Here is a 26024-nt window from a genome sequence, read left to right as displayed (position 1 = left end):
TTTGAAAAGAACTGCTGGCTGGTACTGCTGGTGATTACTGCTGGCTGGCTCTGGCTGGTGCTGCTGGCTCAGGCTGGTACTTCTGACTGGTACTGTGCTGCCCTGTGGCTACTGCTGGTACTGCTGTGGGTACTACTGTGGGTACTGCTTTTACTGCTGGCTGGTACTGTGCTGTAGGTACTGCTGGCTAGAAATGCTGGCGGGTACTGCTGGCTTGTACTGCTGGCTGGTACTGTGCTGTAGGTACTGCTGGCTGGTACTTCTGGAGGGAAATGGCTAACATACTGGGTACTGCTGGCTCAGGCTAGTACTGCTGTGGGTACTGCTGGAAGGAAATGCTGGCTAGGAGTGGCGCAGCGCTGGAGGAAGATAGAGATGCTTCCTATATTGTTCACAAACAGAGTGCATTTGATATCACTCCGCCTGTGACTCTGAGTGTCAGGATGGAGCCGGAACCATATAGGATACATCGGCTCCATTCTGACAGCTCAGCTGAGAGACATACTCAGCGGCACGGGGGGCCGGACCAAATGATGCCAGCTGTAGGTTCCCCACCCCTGCTGTAAGGGAAAGAAGCCACACTGAAAAAGAATAGCTTTGCAAGTGCTGTGTTGACATTCTGAATGCAGAGAACAGAAGTATAGTACATTAAGAAACAAACTCGTATTGGTCTCAATCTCAGCTGTAAAAATATAAGTTAAAGCTTTGTCACTTTAAGTACTGGACACATTGGGGTTGATTTACTAAAGGCAAATAGACTGTGTACTTTTGCAAGTTCAGTTGCTTAAGAGCTTAGTAAATGAGAACGCTTCATGTTACAAAAAAAAAACCTGATCACACGATGATGGAAGTTAGCAGAGCCCTGTCATTTATTAAGCTCTGGAGCAAATGCACTTGCAAAAGTGAACAGTCTGTTTGCCTTTAGTACATCAACCCCACTGTCCTATGTATATGGCATGCTGATATCTTTATTGTTTTGCTGTTAAAATATTTGTGTCTGAAGCTGATCATGAACTGCCCAATATTTGTCTGCAATGCAGACAATTTTATTTTTCGTACAGTAGAGGATATTTTGATTGTGGGACTTTACATGAGGCAAATCACAAGATAAATGTATATGTTCAATAATAAATAATATATTTATTATTGAACAGGTTACATATTACAATAATTCAAAAAAATTCCACACATACAAGAAATAAGCTGATCCATAATCAATAAATAAAGTAAAAAAGTGTAAATTCATAATTATCCCAATGTTGGCGTCCCTAATGTTCACAGATAGGTAAAAATGCATTATGGCATAGTGTATGGTGACCAAAAAGATTCTTGACCTCCTAAAACTCTACATGTTTTTTGGATCTAGTCCACTCATCAGGAGTAGATGCAAGAGATCATCTAAAAAACAGCATAAAAGAATGGCATAATAATAATAATGTCCTATAATGAATAGAAGAGTGGAGGGAAGAGAGTAATGGACAAGGGGGATAATTGGCTTGGGCAAATAGCCTTTTTACTTGTAGGTCAGCTCAAAAAGAAATATTTTAAAGAGTAGACCTAGCAGCTGTGGAGCAAGGGATTCGGGGAGAACGTCTTTTTAGGCGTTTTTCTGCTCTAGGATCAGCTCAAAAAATGCCCAACAAGACAAATCCTTTTCTATTTAATGGCCCCTGTTTGCATCTGAGCGTTTTGACGTTTTAAGCAAAACGCCCAACGCTCAAAGTACTTGAGCTTCTTTTTGGGCAGATTACAGGCTTTTTTTATTTTTTCCATTGGTCACTTGTCAATTTAAAAACGCCTGCACAAAAACGCCTGTAAAACCCCTGTAAATAGCAACGCCAAGATGTGAACATAGCCTTATATTCTTCAATCTATGATCCATGAAATCTGGTCCGCCCTTCGCTTGCCTTATGGTTTGGTTGGGTCACTTGGCCACAGTCCCTGGGATAGACCTTCTCCCTGAATCCCTTGCTCCACGGCTGCTGGGTTTACTCTTTTTATATATTTATATACTTTATTGATTATGGATCAGCTTATCACATCTTGTATGTTTGGAATTTTATTGAATTATTGTAATATGTAACCTGTTTTGTAATAAATATTCAATTAGGTTTACCTTGTGAGTTGCCTCATGTAAAGTCCCACAACCAATGTATCCTCTGCTGTATTGTATTTAGGGATCTCGTGTTCAATTTATTTTCATAGTCTTTTTATTTAGGAATGATTTCCTGCAGTCAAGAAGTGGTTATTGCCTCACTCGGTAATTGTTTTTTTTTTGTTCTTCACATAGATACATAAAAAAAAAAAAAGGAAATGGAAGAGTGTTTCCCCCGTGGGGGGACCCTGAAGAAGTCTGAGGAACCTGCTACTACAAAGAGGCCGAGAGAGGATGACAACCTGTTTTCTGTAAGTCCCTCGTGTGCTTTATATTAAAAATAAATAAATAAATCCTTGAAACATTGTTGGAGAAACGGTCCTGTAGTGTTAATCTATTTCAGGGATAAAACTGTTCTTGTATTTTCTTATTTGACCTGTAAAGTCAATCATTTAGAGCCCGTTCACATTAGCGCGACTTGTCAGCCTGACAAGTCGCGGTATGTCGCGGTCCATTGAGTAGTACAGGACCCGTTCTAATAGGAGCGACACAAGTCGCTCCGACTTAGAAAAAGGGTCCTGTACTACTTTGGGGCGACCTCGGAGCGACTTGCATAGACTTCCATTATGTGAAGTCCCTGCAAGTCACGCCAAAGTCGCGGTGCATGCGACTTTACAGGTCGCCCCCCCCCGAAGTCGTGTCGCCTCAATGTGAATGGGCTCTTATATGTTTAATATTTACTAATAAACTGTAGGAAAAACCCACATACAGTGGGTACGGAAAGTATTCAGACCCCCTTAAATTTTTCACTCTTTGTTATATTGCAGCCATTTGCTAAAATCATTTAGGTTCATTCTTCTTCCTCATGAATGTACACATAGCACCCCATACTGACAGAAAAACACAGAATTGTTGACATTGTTGCAGATTTATTAAAAAAGAAAAACTGAAATATCACATGGTCCTAAGTATTCAGACCCTTTGCTGTGACACTCATATATTTAACTCGGGTGCTTTCCATTTCTTCTGATCATCCTTGAGATGGTTCTACACCTTCATTTGAGTCCAGCTCTGTTTGATTATACTGATTGGACTTGATTAGGAAAGCCACACACCTGTCTATATAAGACCTTCCAGATCACAATGCATGTCAGAGCAAATGAGAATCATGAGGTCAAAGGAACTGCCTGAAGAGCTCAGAGACAGAATTGTGGCAAGGCACAGATCTGGCCAAGGTTACAAAAAGATTTCTGCTGCACTTAAGGTTCCTAAGAGCACAGTGGCCTCCATAATCCTCAAATGGAAGACGTTTGGGACGACCAGAACCCTTCCTATAGCTGGCCGTCCGGCCAAACTGAGCTATCGGGGGAGAAGAGCCTTGGTGAGAGAGGTAAAGAAGAACCCAAAGATCACTGTTGCTGAGCTCCAGAGATGCAGTCAGGAGATGGGAGAAAGTTGTAGAAAGTCAACCATCACTGCAGCCCTCCACCAGTCGGGGCTTTATGGCAGAGTGGCCCGACGGAAGCCTCTCCTCAGTGTAAGACACATGAAAGCCTGCATGGAGTTTGCTAAAAAACACCTGAAGGACTCCAAGATGGTGAGAAATAAGATTCTCTGGTCTGATGAGACCAAAATAGAACTTTTTGGCCTTAATTCTAAGCGGTATGTGTGGAGAAAACCAGGCACTGCTCATCGCCTGTCCAATACAGTCCCAACAGTGAAGCATGGTGGTGGCAGCATCATGCTGTGGGGGTGTTTTTCAGCTGCAGGGACAGGACGACTGGTTGCAATAGAGGGAAAGATGAATGCGGCCAAGTACAGGGATATCCTGGACAAAAACCTTCTCCAGAGTGCTCTGGACCTCAGACTGGGCCGAAGGTTTACCTTCCAACAAGACAATGACCCTAAGCACACAGCTAAAATAACAAGGAGTGGCTTCACAACAACTGAGCCCTGACTTAAACCCAATTGAGCATCTCTGGAGAGACCTAAAAATGGCTGTCCACCAACGTTTACCATCCAACCTGACAGAACTGGAGAGGATCTGCAAGGAGGAATGGCAGAGGATCCCCAAATCCAGGTGTGAAAGACTTGTTGCATCTTTCCCAAAAAGACTCATGGCTGTATTAGATCAAAAGGGGGCTTCTACTAAATACTGAGCAAAGGGTCTGAATACTTAGGACCATGTGATATTTCAGTTTTTCTTTTTTAATAAATCTGCAACAATGTCAACAATTCTGTGTTTTTCTGTCAGTATGGGGTGCTATGTGTACATTCATGAGGAAGAAGAATAAACCTAAATGATTTTAGCAAATGGCTGCAATATAACAAAGAGTGAAAAATTTAACGGGGTCTGAATACTTTCCGTACCCACTGTATGTGCACTCCATCATGAGCTTAGGATCATAATTGTGGCTGATGTTCATGGTGAATTCTGATATATGGGATATTTTGCTGACCATCAGTGGCCTACAATCTGCTGATGGAAGAAAAGTCAGTAGAAGTTTGTTCAGTTTATCCAATCATGTACCAAGCACTGTTATTATTATAGTGCAGTTTAGTGCTTGGCTCTTTAATCCTAACTCTCTAACTCCATCTTTCTTTTCACTTTAAATAGTTTGTTTTGGCAAAGCTGGTCCTAATCAACTTTTTTCTTTACTAACTGCTACAGCTACTGTCAACACTGCATAAACTGAATGTAGCATCACCTCCTGTCTGCTATGAGATCAAAATTGAGTTTGAGAGCTTCTCAAAGCCTTGTTTTGTTATCAGTGAATACAAGGCTTAAACCTGGTACTCACTATGAGTTTTTTTTTTTCTGTTTCAACTCGGCAGGTTGAACGAAAAAAAAACTGTCCGCTCCAGTCCCAGCCACTGTACGAACAATCTGAGGTAGTACAGCGCCTAACCCCCCCCCCCCCCCCCCCCCCCGGCTGAGCTGTTGTGTTCTGACAGGGGGACAACCCCTCCGCCATTGACTGAGAGCGCCTAATCGAAGCCGGTCGGCTGCTGGTTTTTCAGCATGCTCATCCAAACAGCCAGGTTCTGTCTTACTGGCTGCCATACACATGAGCCAAATGTCAGCCCTTTTTTATTGAACTGGCAGATGTTGCCTGGCATTTGGCCTGTGTGTTCGGGGCTTTAATCTAAATTGCTAAGGTGGATATTGTGACAACATCCGCCTGTCTGTCCACCTCAGGCAATCCGAGCAAGCCTTGTATTTATTGATAAAATATTCAGGCTCCTTGTAAATGGCTGAGAAGCTCTTAGTCTGACTTGATTTTGTTCTGGCAGCAGACTGGAAGTCTCTTTACCTGTCAGGGTGCCAGGAAACCAGACCACATGAAGATGCAAGTAAAATAAAGTGATTTATTTATGCAACAATAATAATCGCACAGCAAGAGAGAGGAGCAAAATCAAGATTAGCCAGGGGGTCAAGTTCGGAAGCAGGTAGTCATCCAAGCCGGGATCGGGTCCAGGAACGGGTAGTCATCCAAGCCGGGATCGGGTCCAGGAACGGGTAGTCATCCAAGCCGGGATCGGGTCCAGGAACGGGTAGTCATCCAAGCCGGGATCGGGTCCAGGAACGGGTAGTCATCCAAGCCGGGATCGGGTCCAGGAACGGGTAGTCATCCAAGCCAGGATCGAATCCAGGAACAGGTGGTCATCCAAGCCGAGATAGAGTCCAGAAGTGGGTATTCTGCCGAAGCCGCGTCGTCGTCTGATGCGGGCTCCTCTGCCAATGCGGAATCCAGAGCCAGGAAGGTCATTAGCCAAGTCATGCATGGAGAAACCACAGAGACCAGAGGACTGTTAGCAGTGATGCACCTTGGAGCACAAATGCAAGGGCAAGGTCTGAAAGCCATCAGGTTATATATATATATATATATATATATATATATATATATATATATATATATATATATATATGTGTAAATATATATATATATATATATATATATATATATATATGTGTAAATTATAGTCAGGTGTGTAACATCGTCACTGAGCGAGGCACAGGCAGCAGGCAAGTGATGATGCAAACAGAGTTTATAAGAGACAGCAGTCTGCACTTGTCCAAGATGGCTGCCAACAGGAAGGCAAGGTAAGACCTTGACAGTACCGCTGCTGAAACAGCAGCGGCACCATGAACTTTCTTTAGCTGATGCTACATACGGTTTATGCAGTGTGGACAGCAGCCAAGGCAGTTAGTAAAAGATGTGTATTTTTTTTTAAACTCTTTTTTTTGCAAATGTGTAAGTACAAATTACAAAGCAAATAACTCTTTTAGTGTTAAGTACATGAGGAGTAATCATTATAGAGAAGCCATATAATAAACAAGAGGAAAAAAAAACATAATGACTCAAAACCTCATGGTTTCAACTAAGGTAACTGATTTAGGTGTACCAGTTCCCTAGGACAAAAGTTGTAACAGGTCAGTGTATCAAGGTGGATTGAAGATTGCACTAACTTCCCACAGTCATGTCTAGTTGGTAAAGAGTATATATATTTTGTTGTATTTTTTTTTTGGGCAAAACCCCTCTGTTTGTACAAAATTTCCGTATGGCAGAAGCTGGTTGACAGCTTGAGTCAAGCTCTGCACTGTGGGATGAGTGGATTGAATCTACTTGAGTGATGGATTTCCTTGCCATAAAAAATTCTTCCCTGAGCGTAATCCTTCTATATCTGGGCCAGAGTTCTTCATCCAGGATGCCCAGGAGGCAGACCTCTGGGGTCAAAGGCACCGGTGTAGACAGTACTGAGGATAATACTATTACCTTTTGCCAGAACTTGATTATTACCAGACATTGCCAGATACCATGGACAAAGTCAGCTCTAGGAGCAGCGCATCACCTACAGTTTGAAGAGGACACAGTGCATGGCCAACAGCCTGGTTGGGGTTAGATAAGTGGGATTAGAGAAGACTGGTGTATGCTATATAGCTGAATCAATTTGTTGTTAACCTCCGGTGATACATACAGGTGGGAAGAACATGCTTCCTCCCAAATCTCATCTGACATATTGGGGATAATGGTTTGCCATTTAGTACGAATCTCCAACAGGTTAGTAGTCAAGGTAGTGCCTCATAAATGGGAGTATACAAACTACGGTAACTAGTTTAAAGGGAAACAGGAGCTAGGCTTTAAAGCTCCAGCAGTCCAAGGTCCTAACTTCATCAAGACCGATCCAGAATCCACGGACATGTCACAATATATAACAGCATTTTTTTATTTTTTTTTTAATTCTTGGTAGCCTGTTGGTGGCAGTCTGTATTTTAGGTCAAACTTGGCACACTTGTTGCCCTTGAAGCTTCCTGGAAATTACTTGGTATGTTTTGCCTTTCATTGAAACCACTTTGGGTATAGGGTTCTGTATATGGAGGTTTGAGATTTATTTATGCTGTGTATTTTTTTTTTTTCTGTTGGTTGAGCAAGATGGATTAGTGTCCTACACCTCCCCCCCCCTTTTTTTTTTTTTTTTTTTTTTTATTCAACCTAACTGTAAACTGTATTTTTTTTTTTTATTTTAAGCCTTTGTATTGTTTGTTTTGCCACACTTTGTATTTTTTTTGTTTTCCCACAAGACTAAAAAACAAAGCACTGTAGGTTGAAAAATAACTGCACTGTTCCTACTGTCCACTTTCATTACCCTTCTGTTAATGCATATCTGGTATAACCTAGACCTACCGTGAAGAAGCAGAGGAGGAAGCTGGTAAGAAGAAAAAGAAGAAAGAACTGAAAGAAACCTCAAAGGCAATTCAGCATGAAAAGAGCTCAATTGCAAAAGTGAAAGCAGTGGAGCTGCTAAATTATAAGGTTTGTAATCTTTTTTTCACCTAAAATTTTGGATGGAGGTGCTTTGCTGTATATTTTCATACTTTGCTGCACAGACTTACAATCTCTGAGTGATGCTTTTTTTTTTTTTTTTAACTCCGATTCCTGGTCTATACACTGAATTGTACATGTGTGTACAATTTATAAAATAACGCCTAGCAGGCAAAGTGAAATGTTAGGGGCGAGGCATCATGCAGGGTCGACCATAAATACCTATCTTGCTTGAAGTTTTGACATTACGGATTTAGTCATGCTGTAATGTTTGAAAACAGATTACTGCTTTAATAAACTGCAGATTTTTTCGCTTTACAGGCATGTCCAACCTGCGGCCCAGAACCACAGGCAATGCGGCCCACCGCCCCCTGACAAATTTTTTTTTTTTTTTTTTTTTTGCTGGGGAGGAAGGAAGTCGAGTCGGGGGCATGGCCACAGAGGTTTCCAACTAACTGTAGGCAGAGGCTGCTTGGGAGGGGATCATCCACTAGTTGTGCTAAATTAGTGCTGGGGCGGGAAGGGGGCAGCAGTGTTTTTATTACTTGTATACCTTAACTATAGTATATATTTTATATGCGGCCCGAGAAAATTTCTCTACACTCAATGTGGCCCAGAGAGGCCAAAAGGTTGGAAACCCATGCTTTAGATGAAACCATTTATTTTTACTTGATTTGCCAGAACCAGTAAGATCCAGAAATGTTCACATTTGCAAAAACAAATTATGACTTCACATGTCATGTTTTTCACCCCTGTAATAATAAGTTGTTTTCTCCACATGCAGGACCTCAGTGTTGGGATGTTGTTTCTTGGATGCATCAAAGACGTGAAAGATTTTGAACTGGTTATAAGCTTGCCTTATAATCTCACAGGCTTTGTGCAAGCAACAAATATCTGTGAGGCCTACACAAAATTGCTTAATGAACAAGTTAATAAAGAGGAGCCTTTGGAGGTAAGTGTTATCCTTGGCAGACATAGTTCATTGATTAGTTTAGATCTAAAATCACTTTCCTTTTTTTATGGAATGTTGTGTTGTTTGTACTCAGTGTGTAATACTGCCTAATCATTCAAATTCTTTTTTTCCCTAACAGGGTCTGATTCCTCTTCCTAACCTGTTTTCACCAGGAATGCTGGTCCGATGTGCCGTTAGCAATTTGGAGACCACGTCTGGTGGTTTCAATAGCATCAAATTGTCCTTAAACCCAAAACACATTAATGGAGATCTTGCTCCATCTTCTGTGCACAAAGGCATGGTATGTATACATAGAGTTCTGTGTTTGAAAGCAAAAAGGGTGAAAAAAAAAAATATTTTTATTTGAACATCTATATCAGAATCTGAGCTATGTTCAGTGGTCACTTTATTAGGTATACGTGCCTAGTAAGAGAAATGGGTAAACTGTAATTCTTGTTAGTACAACTTAATATATAAGCATGCAGACCTTATCAATTGGTTGAGTGTAATAAATATTAATGTGGAGGATGAGTTATCTTGGTGACTGTCAGTGGAATGATTGTTGCTTAATCGCAGAATCTCACGTGGCTGACTTCTTGAAAGTCTTTATACACTACAGTCTTTTCAGTGTACAGAGAAAAAGAAATAGCAGTAGTTCTGAAGGTTAAAACGCCTTGTTTAAACAAAAAAAAGGGCAGAGTAAAGGCCCGTACACACGTACCGATCGTCGGCATACAAACGTCGGTGGACGAAGGATCTGCCGATTGTACGCGTGTTAGTATGGTGCCTCCGACAGATGTCTGCGCACAATCCGCGGACAAAAGTCTTTCGTGCAAACATGAAAATATTTGTATGCCGACACCAGAACGGACGATTGTTCGCCTGTCAGTACACAATTCGGCCGACAGACCGCAGATTTGCAAGACTGGGCATGCTCAGAAAATAGAAAACACAGGGAAAGTTAACCATTACATGACATCACTTCTGCAGTCGGCGGACAAAATTCTTGTGCTGTCCTTGTGCTGTCTTTGCACTTTTCAGCAGACACCGACATCCCGGGGAGAAAAGAGGAACATTTGTAAGCCGACCATCGGTACGTGTGTACGGGGCTTTAGGCCACACTTGTTCACAGATGCCCAGATACAATACTGAATTGAAGTTTGGATAGAGTAGGGAAGTGTTAAAAACTTCCTTTGTTGTGATCATTGTATCCAGGGCAGAGAGAGGGGAGAAATGCAAATGTTCTTGCTTCCAGTGGGGGGGCACCTGTTCTGAAGACAATTTTCTGCTTGGTTTAGGCGAGATTTAGTTCACTTCTGTTGCTTTTCTGTTAAATCAAATAAAAAAATGTCTCCACTGGGGTAATGGAAATAAAAAGGTCCAAGGGGTTCGACGCTATACCTGCTGTATCAAAAAAAAAAAAAAATGTATTGGCAAGAGGAACACCTAAGAAGAAAGGTAGAAACTGACTGAAAAAGTTCTTGTAGAAACCTGATCATAGTTTGTGTCCCTTTTTTATGCATTGTACATGAAATATTTAAATAATATGTTATAAGTAAAAAGAAAAAGGGGGGGAAAAAAAAAAGCCTAGCATAAAAAAAAATGGTGTCAGTTAATTGATATCTGAGTGGTTTTATGGTAGTATGCATATGTTGTAGCATTAACTCTTATCTGTTTTTCTCCAGTATCTCACCGGTCTTGTATCTAGTGTGGAAGACCATGGCTATCTCATTGATTTGGGCATTGCTGGATCTAAAGCTTTCCTACCTCGACATAAGGCTGAAGTGTATATAAACCAGACAAGCAAAGGTGGGCAGTATCTCTACATAGTTTGTCACATTGTTTATAATGTATATTTGAACATGTTGCGTATAAGATGAACATTATTTATCGCTGTAGTTTCTTAAACTGTGCTTGAATTCAAGTCATTTTTTTTGGTCTATGTACATGTACATTAAATGTGCTACAAGATTACTCTGAAATTTCTACAGTTTGCCACAGACAAGGTTAGGGAGTCTTTCCAAGGGGCATACACGCAACAATAAAAAAATTGACAGAAGTTCTAACTCCTCTTTCCAAGGCAGTTTCACCTACATTTGTTTGTCTTTTAAAGTGACCCTGTCAGGTTACCAAAGGTACAGGCTCATTGTTGCCTGTGTTGTGGCTTATTTACATTTTTAATTAGCCTTTAGAGCAAAACTTTACCCATAAGAGTTTGAAATCAATTAGCGTTCTTTAACAAAAGCATATACATTTCACATTTATAATTGTGCTACCAAAAATGTGTTTGTTCTTTTACCACTTAACCCCCGGAATATTTTACCCCCTTCCTGACCAGGGCCTATTTTGCGATTCGGCACTGCGTGACTTTAACGGACAATTGCGCGGTTGTGCGACGCTGTACCTAAACTAATTTGGCATCCTTTTTTTCCCGCAAACAGAGCTTTCTTTTGGTGGTATTTGATCACCTGTGCGATTTTTTTTTTTTTTTTTGATCATGCGCTATAAACAAAAAAGAGCTTCAATTTTGCAAAAATAACAATATTTTTCACATTTTTTTTATATGAAATTCCCAAAAAAAAAAAAAATGTAAAAATCAAAATTTAACATTTTAGGCCAATTTTTTTTTTTTTTTTTTCTGCGGTACTGTGACATTGGGGCGGACAGATCGGACCCTTGAGACTGACATTTTTGACACTTTTGGGGTAACCAGTGACATTACTACAGTAATCAGTGCTATACATATGCACTGTTACTGTAAAACTGACACTGGCAGTGAAGGAGTTAACTGTATTGGAGAGGGAGGGGTTAAGTGTGTCCTAGGGGCGTGTTTCTAACTGTGATTGGCTGTGGCTTGATGTGTAAGAACAGTGATCAACGTTCCTACATAGTAGAACCGTTTGATCACCATTCTTACACAGGGGAGACTGACAGGTGGCTTTGTTTACATTAGCCGCCTGCCTTTCTCCCGCTGTCACGGATGATCGCGAGTGCCCGACGGACATCGGGTCCGCCGGGCACACGTGTTCGGGGGGGGTCCGTGACTGAGCGGGAGCGCGCATCCGGCGGTGCACGCGCGCTCGCTCCCTCCCTCCCAAAACCCTTACAAGCTAGCGACGTAGCCCTACGTCGCTTTGCCTGTGAGGGGCTGACTGCCAACGTAAATAGTCGTGCGGCAGTCGGCAAGTGGTTAAATTGCCTCCAGGATTGCTCCTGTTTCTTCTTCCTGGAGGCTGACATTTTGTCGAAGCCCAGAGCAGTCACTTCCTTACTGAAACCTCTCCCCCGTTCCTTAGTCGTAAATACTGTTACTTTCTGCAATGAACATGTGACCGTAACTGACAGTGGTCAGGCGCATAGTGTTGTAGCTGAGAATAAAAGCATAAAAAATCAGGGAGAAAAGAGACTATCCTTGCAAGTTTAACTCTTTTGTGCCTCCCTGGTAGCAGAGTTTGTCCTGTCACCTCCTCTCTAGCTTTTCTTTTCTCCCTCCCTAATCTGTGTTACCTGGGCACAGACTGTCATTCCTGCCCCCCCCCCCCCCCCCTCAGCAGCAGTATATCTTAAGGCTGTCAGCTGGTCGGCCTCTAGTGACTTGCCGATTATCGGCACAGTGGTGAGAATCCAGGACAACTGAGGCTGTGTAGAGCAGGATGAGACCGTGCCTTACTGAATTTTAAATGGTATAGGCACTTATTTTTAATAGTTACATAGCTATACCAGCCTGAAGTAATCGGGACTTAATTTTAAATTTTATAATTGAAGAATATAATTGGCTTGACTTTCTAAGCTGTAACACATTTTTACATGTTGTAATACTATTTTTAGCCATGTGATGGTGTATTAGCTCTCATTGGTTATAGTTTTTAAAAACATTGCTATGAAGTAGACTCATTGCACACCTATAATAACGCTGTAACCCACCCTAAGCAATTTAAAATTTAAAAAAAATAATTTCTGTTTTTTTTGTTTTTAGTTACTACACTGCATTTGCATGTCTCATTAGCTCATATATGTGATTATTTTCTTATTGAGTTGCTCTTTTTATGCCTACAGGACCTGAACTGAGAGTGGGGCAATATCTGGACTGTGTGATTGAAGAGGTGAAGAATGAAGGAAGAATTTTACGTCTGTCAGTCAGCCAGTCTGATGTGGCTGCAGCCATTGCCACAGATGAACAGAAGTGGACTATGAATAACCTCCTACCAGGTTTAGTGGTAAAAGCTGAGGTTCAGAAGGTAGGATTCACAGACCTGATTGGTTGTCACAGATGAGTTTTGTGTTTTCTACAGTGAAGGTAACAATTGTCCCTTCTGATTACAGATCTTCTATGACCACATCGCTGTATCCTTCTTGTCATCCTACACTGGAGTAGTGGATTTCTTGCATATGGAACCTAAAGCAAATTTGTACCAAAGAGATCAGGTGGTAAGTATCCAGTGAGTTGAAAGAATGAAAGAAGTGTTGCATGGCATGAAAATGGATGTCACTTCAAACACTTGGTAAAGAAAAGCTCCCAACCTTATTCTGTAAATCGTACAAAGATGCATTTCCAAGGTAAAAGAATCAAATCTAACTTGTGGTGGTGATCATACTGCTAATAAATACAATCATTATGATAAATCAAATGTCACATAAAAAGACCACAGGGATATTTTAAATATATTACTAAAATTACTATGCTATAAATAAGTGTTCATCTCAAAACTTATTAAAATAAAGTTCATACATTTTTAATGTAACATTTTAATGTAAGTGCAACATGTCTTCCACAAAGTCAGAAAGTGAATGCTTGTGGACATCACGGTGCACAGAGAGTCTGCATATTACAGAAATGAAGCACCTGACATTCAGAGGTAGGTATTGTGCTTCTCAGGTAATACTTACCTCAGGGTGCTTTATTTCTGTGGTATGCAGATTCATTGCTTGTAAATGTCACAATGCACATTCCCTTTCCGACTTTGTGGAAGGCATGCTACACTTTATTAACTTATATGTTTTTAATATAAACACTATTGCACAGTGGTTTTTAAAATGTATTTATATTTATCGTTTACCTATGGCCTTTTTTAATGAGTAATTTAATTAATCATATTGATTGTAATTGTTAGCAGTATAATCACTAGCACATGCGGTGAAGAAATCCTAATTATTATATGTACCTTAATTTTTGCATGCTTTTTGCACATTTTGTAAAGCTTTGAAGGGCATTTTAAAATCCTAGGGAGACATTAAAGATAAGTTAATGCAGTTTCAGCACAGACTGCGTCTGCAGTCCTCAGTCATTTTGAAAAGGTAAATCAAGTAAATGCTTTGCCGATTGCCACTTTGCATTCTTTCAGCTCATTGCAATCTTGCACTTCTTTTTTTTCTTCTTCTTCTTCTTTTTTTTTTTTTTTTTTTTAAGGTTGAATTCACACCATTGCATTTTTTGTCTTGTGCATCTTCCACTAAGAGTAAATGAAAAGTAAGCAAAATGAATGTCGATGCACTCCATGACATATGTCCCAAGTGTTTAAAATTCAAGTTACTCGCATGATATGCTTTTAATGTGTTTTGCCCTGATTTTCAAAGGGAAAATTTACATCCGGTAAAAATGCACAAACATGCAAATTTGTGAATCCAGCCTTGGGGTGTAAAGGTTTGTTGAAAGACCTGATGATTTTCTAGCATTTAAAAAAAAAAAAAAAAAATTATAGTTAAAATTTTTATAATCTGTCTGTTAATCTTATCCAGGTTAAAGCTTGCATCCTGTGGATTGATAAATCTTCCAAGACTATACGCCTGACCTTACGCAAGACCTTCCTTCAACCCGGGAAGCTGATAAAACAACTGTCCAGTAACTGGATTGGCACGATTCATGAGAGGTGTACAGTGAAGGCACTGTATAAGAATGCGGGAGCAATGTTTGAGCTGGATGGGGAAACAATGGCGTTTGCTCTTGTAAGTTGGGGAGGGGGGGGGGGAAGGAGAAAAAAAATGTAGATTTATTTTGCAATAAGATGCAGTTTGCAGTTTAAAACTATTGCATAAATATCTTTTGTGTAATATATTTTATATCAGCAAAAAATTACACCTGATAAACTCTCTAGAAGAGCAGGTTAACACACGAAGGACTTTTGGAATATACTTTTATGCAGTCTGTTGTGTTTTTGTGTCCCCTTTAAAGATTTTCACTATCATTTCCTGCCCTTTCTAAAAGTGAGTGGAAATCTCCTCAGTAGGGACACAAAGGGCAACCTATACCGGAAACATGTTCCCTGCTCCATCCAAAACCATATGCATTGCTTTAGTTGGAGTTGATAAAGTACACCCTTTGTCCTAAAGCTCAAATGTTTTTACTTTTCAGAAATTCCACCTCATTTCCAAGGCGTCAAGTGATCTGAATAGATATAAAGAAGGGACTGTCCATACTGGACGGGTGGTGGGGTTTAGCCCCATGGAGGAGACCATTCTACTTTCATTAAAGGAGTAAGTTGGTTCACATTTTTCATTGGATGTCTTAGGTGAAGCTGTCTTTTAACAGACCAGCTTAAGAAAATTTGATAGCTAAACCTGTGCTAAGAAATACAGAGGTTGCCATTGGTTTCTCTTTAGATAATGCTTGTTGTCTGGCTGTCAAATTGATCCACAGCTTTAGGATCTTGAACTATTGAAGCCACTGGATCTGACATTCCCTTTCCCTCAGGGTGGTTATAGTTTATCTGAATCATTCACATGATGCATGCATTTCTCAAGTAATCCCCAGGTTAAATCTTCTTGTCAGATTGTCAGGATGTGCAGAATAATAACATGCAAGCAGAAGTGTTACTGTCTAATGTGTATGACTTCTGGTGAGATGCGTTTTCTTTGTATCCAGATTTGTGATAAGCATATTGTTCAATGTATCTTGTTTACATATAGCAATAAAATCTTTAAAAAAAAAAAAATGCAAGCAGAAGAGAGAAGCCCCCTTTTGTAATGACTGTGCTAAATGGGAAGGCCTGAGTTGAAGCGGAGTTCCATCTATTTTTGTGTTTATCACAATTAAGCAGCTACAAAAAGTGTAGCTGCTGACTTTTAATAAACACACACACACATTCATCTGTCCCTTTATCCAGCGATGCGACCGGCGGGAACCTCTGTTCTCTCCCTCTTCTCCCCATGGCGCCGGCATCACTAATGTGTGCACCCAGGCTGTTACAGCTTGCAGCTCAACCTCCTCCTCCTCCTCCTCCTCCTCCTCCTCCTCCTCCTCCTCACACACACACACACACACACACACACACACACACACTTTTGGCATGTCAGGGTGTCAGGAGGCCTTAAAGCGTGATTTAGTACACAACTGATATCCAGCAGTTAGTTCATTTACTCTAGAAGGACTGTTTTCTGATTCAAAAATCAACTTTTTATCTTGGATTTTCTTCCTTTTTTCTTTTATTTCCAGGACAGTCATTGAAGAAACTTTTTGGAAGCATGAGGATATACAGGCTGGACAACTTCTAGAGGTGAAAACAGTACTTGTGCTCCCTTACATTGAGCCCTACAGTATAATTTTATTTGTAATTGTATATCTGCCGTACAACAGAGTAAACAAATTCAAATGGATTACTGTTTCATATTGTTCTCCTTAAAGAGTATTAACTGTGAGGAAGTACTCTTTTTAAAGTAAGAACCCTGCACATCAAAGAAAATCATGATGGAAATTGGCAACATGATGCCAAAATGTATTTCCATTTGGAATCTTTGCACAGAGAAGCCCCTGATCTTCTTCTGGGGTGTACTACAGGCGATCCAAGCCCCTCCTCCTTATCGGGTGCCCCCACGGAAAGTCGCTTTCCATGGGCGCAACCGTCTGGGCTCACTCCCAATTCCTGCTGCTGCACCTATTGACACAGAGTGGGACTCTACCCTGCGCCACCCCGCTCCCGTATCAAAGGTTTTAATTGACCGTAGCCAACAGCTCCCGCTGCTATCAATCTGTCCAATGAGACGAGAGACAGCAGCTGGAGCCGCTGCGCTCGTGCACACCGTTGGATCGGATCAAGCTCCGGTAAGTAAAAGGGGAGGTCTGGGGGAAAGCTGCAGCATAGAAGGCTTTTCACCCTAATGCATAGAATGCATTAGAGTGAAAAACCTTGAGCCTTTACAACCACTTCAATCTTCTAATAAAGAAATGTCAGTACTGAGATAGCAATGCACCTGACATGAGACTGTGCCCAGCACCCCTGTTTTGTAGCCTAATTTCTGTATAACTGCAGTATAAGTTCTAAGCTACTATGCCTCTGGCTGCTAGTCTTGGGAGGTTTGGCATGAGATTTGGTGATGTTGTTGCTCTGCTTATTACTGTTCTATTTGCTGGAGTGCATAGCTTGGGGCATAGCGTCCACAATTCTCTTTTTAAGATTTTTTTTTTTTTTTTTTTACAGACTAGGTCTTTTTCCAGGTCCATTTTGTGTTGTAGTCTTGAGAAAAGTTGGGAAAACTTTGCTCTGCCTAGGTAAAAGGATATAGTTACAACATGCACTTTAAAGCGGAGTTCCGGCCACAAAATCGACATAACCGATTTTGTGGCCATCCGCTTGCTTTTCCTCACCTGAAACAGAAATGGATAGTTAGGATTTTTTTTTTTTTTTACTTGTAATTGTGGAAAGAAATACTCACCTGTCTTCCACTTCTTTCCTTCGGCGGCCGCGGCCCACGCTGTCACTTCCGGTTTGCAATGATTCCTGGGCGCTAAACGTCATCGCTCCCAGGAATCAATGCGACGGCACCGGCCCCGCTCGTCACTTCCTGTGCGACGCCGCATTCCTTGCTAAACAGCTGGGCATGCTCAGAAGCTGTGGAGGAATGCGGCGCCACACCGGAAGTGACGAGAGGGGCGATGAAGGCGCATTCTGGGAGAAGAAGACACGGAAGAGGACACAGAAGAGGATCGCGCTGGCTTCAGCTGCCCACAACAGAGATGGCAACACTGGAGAAGAAATTTTAAAAGTGAGTATTTCTTCTTGCAGGTAAGTGCGAACCGGGACAGATCAGAGGCTAGCCATTGTGGAATGTACTAGCCCTGACTGTCCCGGGGGTATGTTTTATTGAAAATTTTTTTTTTTGTGGCCGGAACTCTGCTTTAATTTTATAACCTAATCATTGTAACAGCAATACAAACGATGGTTATTTTTGACAATTCTGTAGAAGCTTAGAAAAATCTCCTTTCGTGTTGAGTGCTGCCTGTGCTGGCCATCTCTTACAAAAAATTCCAGGATTCTCTGCATATTTTGGAGCGTCTCCTCTGCTCATTCCTTTTTGATTTACAATAGATTTCTAAGGACTACATGTCCTATGGTACCTTGCTGCCTGCAAGCAGTGATTCCTATACTGACTCTTCCTTCTGAAACTCCTCCTCTCAGTAGTTCAGAAGGTAGGCTCTGTAAAACGTGACAAAGCAGTGCTTACACACAGGGCATAGTAAATATGTGTCACAGAATTCAAGGTAGTATATGTGTGGAATTCTTAAAATAATTTTACAAAATTTAACATTGTACAGATTAATAGAAGTAGGTGAAAAATAACAAATACAATGTGTACAGCAATACGATTCTAAATGTTGACGCTTTATTGCTAAAAAATCGAATTATTGCATAAGTCTATTTGTTACTGCTATATTTTTATTGATAAAACCAAACTTGTTGTTTTTACTCGGTCTGCTTCCCTGAGGTAGCTACTGAAGACATTCTTTGTCTGCACTGTAATGCTGGTTCGTCAGTCCATACAGTGCCTTTATGATAAATTCTTGCTTAAAACTTAATGAACAATGCATGTATTATTGCACAGGGAACTGTTGACAAGATTGCTACTGAAGGAATAATGGTGAATATCACCCAACGCATGAGTGGTCTCGTACCAAATCTCCACATGGCAGATATCACCTTGAACCATCCTGAGAAGAGGTATACTCCTGGAAAAAAGATCAAATGCAGAGTAAGGAAATTTTCTCTTTCTATTGCTAGTTTTATTTACGGACGAATAAGAGCCAAGTTCACCACTTCAGCCTTGATTGGCTCTTTAAAACCACACAGGGAAAGAAAACAAAAGTCCAGAAAGGCAGAGAAAAAATTAGTCCGCGTTAATTTTAGGTTAAATGGCAAAGAAAAATATTTTTTGCAAATTGCAGTGTAGCAAAATGTTCACATTGGGCTAAAATGCCCCTAATGCCTGCAGCTAATAACATTGTAAAGAACCTGTTACACTCTGCATGTCTGTGATCACTGGCGGGGGATGTCATCATTAGTCAGACTTGCAGTGGGTTCCAGAAGCTACAGCTGTAAAGGGGGTGATATTGCTGGACTGTGCTTTGTGGGTTTAACCACTTCTGGACCGGAAGGATTTGCCCTCTTAATGACCAGGTCATATTTTGCGATATGGCACTGTGTTACCTTAACTGACAACTGCGCGGTCATGCGACGCTGTACCCAAATAAAATTGACGACTTTTTTTTTTTTTTTTTCCCCCACAAACGGGCTTTCTTTTGGTGGTATTTGATCACCTCCTGCGTTTTTTTTTTTTTTTTTTTTTTTTTTTTTTTTTATTACGCTCTATAAACAAAAAAAGAGCTACAACTTTGAAAAAAAAACAATATTTTTCACTTTCTGCTATATAACAACATTCCCAATAAAATAAATTTAAAAATCTAATTTTTTTTTTCCATCAATTTAGGCCAATTTGTATTTTGCCTTATATTTTTGGTAAAAAAATCCCAATAAGTGTATTTTGATTGGTTTGCGCAAACGTTATCGTGCCTACAAACTAGGGGAAAGATTTAGGTCATTTTTTAAAAAAAAAATTTATTTTTTACTAGTAATGGCGGCGATCTGCGATTTTTAGCGGGACTGTGACATTGCGGCAGACAGATCGGACCCCTAACTGACATTTTTGACACTTTTGCAGTGACATTACTACAGTAATCGGTGCTAAAAATATGCACGGTTACTGTACTAATGACACTGGCAGGGAAGGGGTTAACACCAGGGGCAATCAAAGGGTTAAATATGTACCTAGGGGGTGATTCTAACTGTGTGGGGGCCCGACTTGGTGGATGGAAAAAGGGCTCCTGTGTTCAGAAATAACAGAAAAACAGGAGACCTGTTTCAATCAGTGACAGATGAGCGATGTGCCGTGTTTATAACGACATAACGCCATCTGTCAGTCCCTGCAGCTGTTGCTGGGCTCCCAGCGGCCATCGCAGCCGCCAGACCCTTTGCTTAACTGCAGGGCTAGAGAGTGGTGCCCGCAGTCGCGTGCCCCAGACCCACTTCTGTGAGCAGCGGTTTGCTCAGGAGGGCCAGCCTGCCGCAGTATATCTGCGGCCGCTGGTCTTTAGGCAGTTAAAGGAGAAGTATGGCCAAAGCATGTTTGCCATACTTCTCATATGGGTCAGAGGAGTGCACTTATTTCTGCACTGCTGTGACCCAGGTATAGCTGACAGTGGGCTAAAGCCCGCTGTCAGCTGATGTCGGCACCATTTCAGCTGGCAGCTGGCTCAGCCTTGCTCCTACTGCCTCCTCCACAGCCCAGTGCTCCAATGAGTGCTGGTGACTGACAGTCACCGCTCTCTACTCAGTGAAGAATGTGAACTGAGCGATCAACGGTTATGTGATTGTTCAGTTTTTGGCCTTAGAGGTGACGGGTGACAGCTGCAGCATCGTATTGATGCTGCACCTACAAAGGGAAGTATGTATGGTTGTGTGTTTTTTTTTTTTTTATTGTAAAATCATGCACTTCTCTCTAAACTTGCGTCCTGCAGGGTCCACCTAGTACATCACTGGCTTTCAGGTGATTCTGTTCGTTTGAAATCCCTGGTGCCCAACCTGTGCCCCTACTTGCCCTGTTGAATTCCATCATTCAGCAGTGTTTACAGATCTTTGTAAAGGGGCTGTGATTTCATGCAATGTGTTTTCAGTCTCCCACAGCATATCTATAGTCTTGAACTACAGCTGTTAACATGTCCCTAATTTTGCAGTCTGACTGTAGCTTCACATATATTGAAAATTATGTGTGGCCTGTTGGTTTATTTTAGGGGCTGCGGATGAGGTCTCCTGTAACTCATCAGTGGACAACCACTTTTCTATATAATGGTATTGACACTGCCAAAATGTACTACTAACATGTTTATTTTGTCTTTTTTAAATTACAATTTTAGGTTCTAAATGTGAATCCATCAGCCAAAAAGCTTATTCTTACCCGAAAGAAAACCATGATCAATTCAAAATTGCCAATAATTGCCAGTTTCCATGATGCAAAACCCGGCATGATCACTCATGGCTTTATCTGGGCAGTGAAAGATTTTGGATGCATTGTTAAATTCTATAATGATGTCCATGGACTTGCACCAGCTCGAGAGTTAAGCACTCATTATATCCCAGTAATAGAAGAGGCCTTTTATAAGGGACAGGTAAGATACCATTGTGGATTTATCACCATAGAATCCATAGACCGGTAATAATTATCATGGTATTTGTGTAGCATCTTCATCTGCATTATCCTATCACCTAGTATGGAGGTATCTTATTATATTATTTTTATTATTATTTTTTTTTTGAGTGACATTAACTTGCTTGAAGGCTTCATTCAAACTCCTTTGTTGAAATAGCATTTTAATGGCGTTTGGGTGTTTTTGGTTTTTTTTTTTCTTTTTATGTTAACCTTAACACGATGCATTTCTGCTATAACAAATGCAAATACAAACTACAGACATATTTGTCAGTGGGTTTTCCAGAGAGATATTATTGTGGGAACACACAGCCATATGTTGCTCATCAGACACTATTGGTATCTTAAGCTTGTTTTAACGCACATCGTGCAGAGATGCACGAATGTCATCGTTTTTTATATACTCTAATTTACATTTTTTTTTACTTTTTTTCACTGTGTAATATGAGCAGGGTGTTACAAAATAGTCCAGTTTTTAAATATCTGTTATCATTCATGTAGGTGATTAAGGTAAGGGTGCTGGAGTGTAACCCTGAGAAGGAGACATTGCTGCTGTCCTTCAAGATGATTGAAGAAAAGAAAAATGGAAAACCGGAACAGAATAGAGAAAAAAGAACGCATTCACACTGTCTGGAACCTGGAAAGGTATGCTAGAGAAGTGACTAATGAGTTGCGTAGCCTAAATTCTGGGGCTTTTCACTTATGACTATCCTTTCCATGAACCTTACCCACAGGCAGCTTGCACGGGCAGTCTGGATCGTGTACTGTACAGATCCATCATCAAGCCTGTTTTGGGATAGGGGTGCGCAGCATGCCGCTTCCGCAACTGCTGTGTCCACTGGACAAAGAGGATTGCGGATCCTGGTACCCAGCCTCCCATTTCAATGTCATTAAAACTGTTATGAATAAGACTTATTCATAGCAGCTGTGTTTCCTGCAGAGTGATGCTGTGATTGGCCCACAGCTATCACATGGTACCTGGACCAATCCCAGCACCTTGTAACATGTAGCCAATCGCAGATCGCTAGTAATCACAGCTCTTGTGAATGTAATCCATTCATGACAGTTGAAAACATTGCTTTTACAATTATCATTGTAACAGAAATCAAAGTATAAATCTAATCCCCCCTATCCCCTTCAAGAGTAGTACAGTGCTACTATGGTGACACTGAACTACTCTGATGAACATATGTAAAAAAAATAGTAACAAAATATTAAAAAAGAAAATAGAATGCCTCAATCTGCCTACTTTCCAAAAAAAGGATCATTCAGGGGGGAATTTTTTACTTTCCATTTGAAGAGCCACAAGAAATTTGATAGGCTGGCAGTATATCAGGATTGATTCATTTCCACACATACTGATTAATATACACTTATTGGGGTGTCTTTTTTTTTTTTAACCAAAGGCATGTAGCAAAATACATTTTGGCCTGAACTTATGAAGAAATGTAATTTTATTGAATATGTTTTATAACAGAACGTAGTAAACAACATTGTTCGTCATTTTCAGTCTTTTTTTTTTTTCATTTTAGATTGCAAAAATTTAAAAAAAAAACGTGGTGATCAGATGGCACCAAAGAAAGCTCTATTTGTTTGGGTACAGTGTTGCATGACAACGCAATTGCCAATTTAAAGAAGCACAGTGCTGAAGAGCAAAAAAAATGGTTAGGGAGTTAGCTTGTAGGGTAGTTTATAATGTAGACCTTTTTTGCTGAGCCGCACTCGGATATGATTTATATAACCACTTAAGGACCAAGCCCGTTTCTGACACATGTTGTTTACAAGTTAAAATACGTATTTTTTTTAGAAAATTACTTAGAACCCCCAAACATTATATAATATTTTTAGCAAAGACTCTGGAGAATAAAACGGAGATTTGCAATATTTTGTCACACAGTATTTGCGCAGCAGTCTTTCAAACGCAATTTCTCTTTTTTTCATTGACGGACAAAGCTCTTCATCTTCATGACCGTAGGGTTGTACTGCCCCCTACAGGAGTAGGATACTAGGCAGAGAAAAAAGCTTGAGCACACCTATTACACCTAGGAATACTCCCACTTCCTGCTATAGGTATTTAGCTTTTTTTTCTGCCTAGTCAGAAGTAAGGACCTAGTTCCTTGCTGGGATCTCTGGTCCTGGAAATTTTTTATTCTTTTTTTTTTTTTTTTTCTATTTTGTTCCTGTGAGAATCAACAATCAAGTGCCGGACTGGGCGAGGCCCTGGATATTTTAGATCCTTAGGGTCCCCCCAGTCCGGCCAGCGCAACACAGCCCCACTGGACGGGGCTGGCCTGCGAGGTAAAACGTCTCACGAGGGTGCATACGAACTGGCTTCGGCCTGAGTCGCAGCAGAGCAGGTTCCTGTCCGGAGCGGTGCCCACCCTGTTTCTGGTGCGATAAGTCGTTTTCCCCCATCTACCCCTGGGATGGTCGGACCCCCAGGCTCCCCTCTCTCACAGTTCGCATTCTCCCCTGTCTCGGTGGTCTATTGCAGCCTGTGCCCCCTATCAAATATGGACGGTACCTCCTGTAGTGGACTCCCCGGTTTCCAGGTTGAATAAAGCCACTGTAACAGTGGTTGAAGAGTCGCCGGTCTTCTCAGATCTGGCTGATAGGATGTCGGAGGCCCTGACCTGCCATATGTTCAACCCTTAGGCCAGGGTTTCCCATCACCCTGGTGTCACAAGCTATGACTGAATTAACCAAAATTTTACGGTGGAACCTGGAGGAGAAACAGCTCCCTCCTGCTTTTATGTAGCTGGCGGATCATTTGGTTCAAGGGCTAAAGTTTGTCTGTGATGTCTCTTTGGATGCCGCTCCCCTGATTTCTAGACGGTCTGCCTCAGCAGTGGTCCTGCGGCACATTATCTGGCTGAAATGCTGGTCTGTGGACCAGGTTTCTAAGGCTTTGTCCGATCTTCCATTCGTGGGGGATCGCCTGTTCGGAGCTTCCTTGGATGACATCATCAAAGGCCTCACAGGGGGGGGGAGAATACTCTTCCACAGATAAGGAGTCGCAGACGGTGACCTGCCTTTTTGTCCCCCACTGGAGGTTCCAAGAAGTCTTGGTTGGGTGTCAGACCTGTGGATGAAAATTCCTCCCCATGAAGGGACAACCTCACCCATATCCCTCCTGCGCAGTATTGTGGAAGAAGGGATTCTGGTCATCCTAGTGGCTCCAGACTGGCTCACTGGTCTTGGTACGCTGATCTGGTATGGCTGGTCGCCGATACTCCTTGGAGACTTCCTCTCAGGGAATATCTGCTGTCCCAGGTCCGATCTTCTTCTTCTATCCTGCTTTACAGTTGCTGGCTTTGACGGCTTGGCTGTTGAACACCAGGTGCTGAAAGATAGAGGTTTGCCTGAGTCAGTAATTCCTATGCTTTTGAAAGCCAGAAAATCTACTTCTAGGAAGATTTACTATCGTACTTGTAAGATGTACATTGCGTGGTGTGAATCCCTAAGGGTTCACCCCCGCTCCTTTTCGGTAAATCGGATCTTTGCTTTCCTCCAGCAAGGGGTTGAGCAGCATCTGGCCTTGAGTACCATCAAGGGCCAGGTCTCGGCCTTGGCAGTTTTCTTTCAACATCCATTGGCCACACACTGCTTGGTGCGTACCTTTTCTCCAGGGAGTGAGACACTTGGTTGCACTGGTGCGGTCTCCATTGCCACCGTGGGACCCCAATTTGGTGTGGTCCGTTCTTCAGAAACCTCCCTTTTGAGATTATTCGGGAGATATCCTGCTTACGTTGTCCCAGAAGGTGGTCTTTTTGATGGCTATTACTTCTGCGCGCAGGGTGTCAGAACTGGCAGCGTTGTCCTGTCGTTCTGCTTATCTAGTGGTTCGCAGGGATAAGGTGGTTCTTTGGCCATGTCCGTCGTTCCTTCCATAGTTCATCTCCGATTTTCATCTGAATGGAAACATTATGTTGCCTTCCCTGTGTCCTAAGCATTCTAAGGAAGTTGCTTTGCATTCTCTGGATGTGGTTTGGGCAATAAGGGTGTACCTGGCAGCTACGGAGTCGTTTTGGATGTCATAGGCTGGCTGCTTCTGTTGCGACCATTGCCAGATGGATCAGAGAGAGTTTGGTTCAGGTTTATTCTATTAAAGGTCAGGTTCCTCCTTTCCCTGTCAGGGTGCACTCTACTCGGGCGCTTAGTGCCTTCTGGGCCTTCTGTCATCAGGCGTCAGTGGTGCAGGTTTGCAAGGCGGCCACCTGGTCATCAGTACACACATTCACAAACTTTTATAAAGTGGATGTGTTGGCATCTGCGTATCCTTCTTTTGGCTGCAAAGTTTTGCAGGCTGCTATTTGGAGGACTTGTCCTCTCTTGAGGGTGTTTGAAAAAAAAAAAAAAACTAATTTTTTTTTTTTTTTTTGTTTTTATATTGGGAAAGATGTCACGCTGAGTAAATAGATACCTAACATGTTACAGTTAAAAATTGCGCACACTCGTGGAATGGCGAAAAACGATGGTACTTAAAAAATCTCCATAGACAACGCTTTAAACATTTTTAGCGGTTACTAGTTTAGAGTTAGAGGAGGTCTTTTGCTAGAATTATTGCTCTTGCTCTGGCGATCATTGTGATGCCTCATGTGTGGTTTCATCATTGTTTACGGGCATGACTTGCGTATGTGTTTCTTTGGGGGCGCTTTTTAAATTTTTTTTTTTTTTTTTTTTT

General features: G+C 41.5%; 1 protein-coding gene across 1 annotated transcript in view; it reads left to right on the top strand.

Moving 5' to 3' along the window:
* The first annotated feature begins 2300 nt into the window (after positions 1-2300).
* The window catches only part of PDCD11 (programmed cell death 11), an 86419-nt gene continuing 62695 nt past the window's right edge, over positions 2301-26024 (top strand). The window contains exons 1-13 of the mRNA XM_082268407.1: positions 2301-2406; positions 7777-7911; positions 8705-8872; positions 9012-9173; positions 10558-10681; positions 12929-13110; positions 13196-13300; positions 14609-14815; positions 15222-15343; positions 16302-16362; positions 18686-18832; positions 21051-21302; positions 21842-21985. Coding sequence (XP_082124533.1) covers positions 2314-2406; positions 7777-7911; positions 8705-8872; positions 9012-9173; positions 10558-10681; positions 12929-13110; positions 13196-13300; positions 14609-14815; positions 15222-15343; positions 16302-16362; positions 18686-18832; positions 21051-21302; positions 21842-21985 — 1902 coding nt within the window. The 5' untranslated portion in view covers positions 2301-2313. The remainder of the gene's footprint in view (positions 2407-7776; positions 7912-8704; positions 8873-9011; positions 9174-10557; positions 10682-12928; positions 13111-13195; positions 13301-14608; positions 14816-15221; positions 15344-16301; positions 16363-18685; positions 18833-21050; positions 21303-21841; positions 21986-26024) is intronic.

This window comes from Pelophylax lessonae (assembly GCF_965119305.1).
Source record: "Pelophylax lessonae genome assembly, chromosome: 9".
Taxonomy (NCBI): domain Eukaryota; kingdom Metazoa; phylum Chordata; class Amphibia; order Anura; family Ranidae; genus Pelophylax; species Pelophylax lessonae.
Note: the sequence above shows the minus strand (reverse complement) of the source record. Positions and strands in the feature narration are given on the sequence as shown.